At 64.6% G+C, this 2,301-nt stretch overlaps 1 protein-coding gene across 1 annotated transcript in view; it reads left to right on the forward strand.

Annotated features, from left to right (window-relative positions):
• Positions 1-616: 616 nt before the first annotated feature.
• Positions 617-2,301, forward strand: part of Eps15l1 (epidermal growth factor receptor pathway substrate 15-like 1) — a 34,868-nt gene continuing 33,183 nt past the window's right edge. The window contains exons 1-4 of the mRNA XM_013028299.1: positions 617-719; positions 1,037-1,208; positions 1,305-1,407; positions 2,178-2,220. Of these exons, the coding sequence (XP_012883753.1) occupies positions 617-719; positions 1,037-1,208; positions 1,305-1,407; positions 2,178-2,220 (421 nt within the window). The remainder of the gene's footprint in view (positions 720-1,036; positions 1,209-1,304; positions 1,408-2,177; positions 2,221-2,301) is intronic.

A 2,301-nucleotide genomic window follows, 5' to 3' on the forward strand; every position in this document is an offset into this window, starting at 1 on the left:
GGGGGGGGTGTGGACCGGGGCTGTGCGGGGCTCTGGGAGGGGTGTGGACCGGGGCTGTGCGGGGCTCTGGGAGCGGTGTGAATCGGTGGCAGGGCTTCCACAAGCAGCACCGGCTCCTGGCTTGTGTGCGGTGATAAAGAGGCCGGGCAGGCCTTCAGGAAGGATGTATGTGAGGGAGACGCTTGCACTGGCTTTTGGGGGGCCAGGACAGCTGCAGGGGTGCACAGCGGTACTGGGGGCTGAGTCTCCACAGGGCCGCCGGCCTCGGGCCTGGGCACTGGCGGGCAGCGGACGTGTCCACTCACAGCCAAGGCCACTGCCCCTCTGGCCCAGGCCCCCGCGGGGTCCCCCCCCTGCCCCTGCCCGTGCCCCCAGAGCCGCTGCAGCTCTTCGCACCCCGCGTCCTGCTTCCTCACATCCCCGCCATCTTCTGCGCCGTGCACACCCCCCCAGGGTGCTCTTCATCTGCACTGTTACTGGTTTTGGGGTCCTGGGGTGGAGCCAGGGCCCTGATGGTGGCAGGCACGTGGCAGCCTGGCCAGGCTCCCACACACGTGCACCACACGCCGTGGCGGCGCCGGGTCTGTATCAGAAGAAATCCCACTCGTGTCTGTTGATGCTCGAGGAGTTGGCGCCCCGTGGAGCGGGGGCCGCCCAGAAACCCAGCAAAAGTGTGATCCGCCTGGCAAAGCTCCTCGCTGCAGTGAACCTGACCCCAGGTAGCTACCCAGCCCGGGCCTTGCCAAGCACACGCTCAGCATGGTGCGTGTGTGTGCACCTGCATGTGTACACACTCACACACTGCTACTGGGGCTTGAACTCAGGGCCTGGCGCCGTCCCCAAGCTTTTGCGCTCAGAGCTGATGCCCTGCCATTGGAGCACAGCTCTACTTCCAGTTTTTGCTGGTTCATTGGAGATAAGAGTCTCACAGCCTCTCCTGCCCAGGCCGGCTTTGACCGCCATCCTCAGGTCTCAGCCTCGCTAGCAGCTGGGATGGCAGGTGGGCCGCCCCTCACTGCGGCCTCCGCTGCATCAGGATCTCAGGCCGCCTCGCAGCTGGCTCCTGTCTTGAAAACGCGCACGCACGGGACGGCGCGGGTCTTACACAGGCTCCTTCAGGCACAGTTCCGAAGCCATTACCAGCTGCTTGGTGACGGCTTGGCACAGCCTGGCGAGTGCTGGCACCCTGTCCTCCTCTACCCCAGCGGGTGAGGGCTTGCTTGGGCAGCCACGGAGGCGGCTGGCAGCCCCGTGAGGACTCTTTCTGGCTTGGGGATCCCCGCCTGAGCCCCGTCTGTGCCCAGGTCTCTGCTCACGTCTGGCCGGGGGGCGGTGTGTTGTCAGAGTGCCAGCCAGGAGGTGGCCGACGCGGTCATCCTGCCACCCAGACCTTCTGCCCCCCAGCCTGCAAGGCTGTCAGGGCTGTCCACAGGGCCCCTGTGTCCCGTCCCCCCGCCCTGCCCCCCCGCTCCTCCTGGCCTCCTCAGCAGCAGGCGCTGCAGACTGAGCACCCAGCTGGGGTCGTGGCTCTGCTGGCCTTGCCTCTTTGGGTTTTTTTTTGTCAATCCCAGGACTTGAACTCAGGGCCTGCATGCTGTTCCTGAGGGTTGTTTTTTGTTTTTTTTTTTTGCCCAAGGCTAGCAATCTACCACTTGAGCAGTGGCCCCACTTCCAGATTTTTCTGTGTATGTGATGCTGAGGAATCAAACCCAGGGCCTCATGCATGCGAGGCAAGCGCTCTACCACTGAGCCACAGCACCACATCTGGTTTTCTGGTTATTGGTTATTGGAGATAAGAGTCTCACGGACTTTCCTGCCCGGGCTGGCTTTGCACTGTGATCCTCAGATCTCAGCCTCCTGAGTAGCTAGGATTACAGGCGTGAGCCAGAGTGCACCATCATCGTCACCCCGCCACCCGTGTGTGTGTGTGTGCGCGCGTGTGTGCGCGCGTGTGTGCGCGCGCGCGCTCCGCGGGTCACCCATGCTGAGGCAGGCGTCACCCCGCCACCCGTGTGTGTGTGCGTGTGTGTGTGTGTGCGTGTGTGCGTGCGCGTGTGTGTGTGCGTGTGTGTGTGCGTGCGTGTGTGTGTGTGTGTGTGCGTGCGCGCTCCGCGGGTCACCCATGCTGAGGCAGGCTTGTGGAGCGCGCCCTGACCCTGCCGTGCCTTCATTCACAGATTCCCAGTGGGAATCCGCTCTACGAGTCCTACTACAAGCAGGTAAGCACAGTCCCCCCCCCGCCCCCAGCAGCCCGGCCACGCCCCCCCGCCGCTCAGCGCGCCTTGCCCCCACCAGGTGGAC

Source organism: Dipodomys ordii, unplaced genomic scaffold (assembly GCF_000151885.1).
Source record: "Dipodomys ordii isolate 6190 unplaced genomic scaffold, Dord_2.0 Scaffold108, whole genome shotgun sequence".
NCBI lineage: Eukaryota > Metazoa > Chordata > Mammalia > Rodentia > Heteromyidae > Dipodomys > Dipodomys ordii.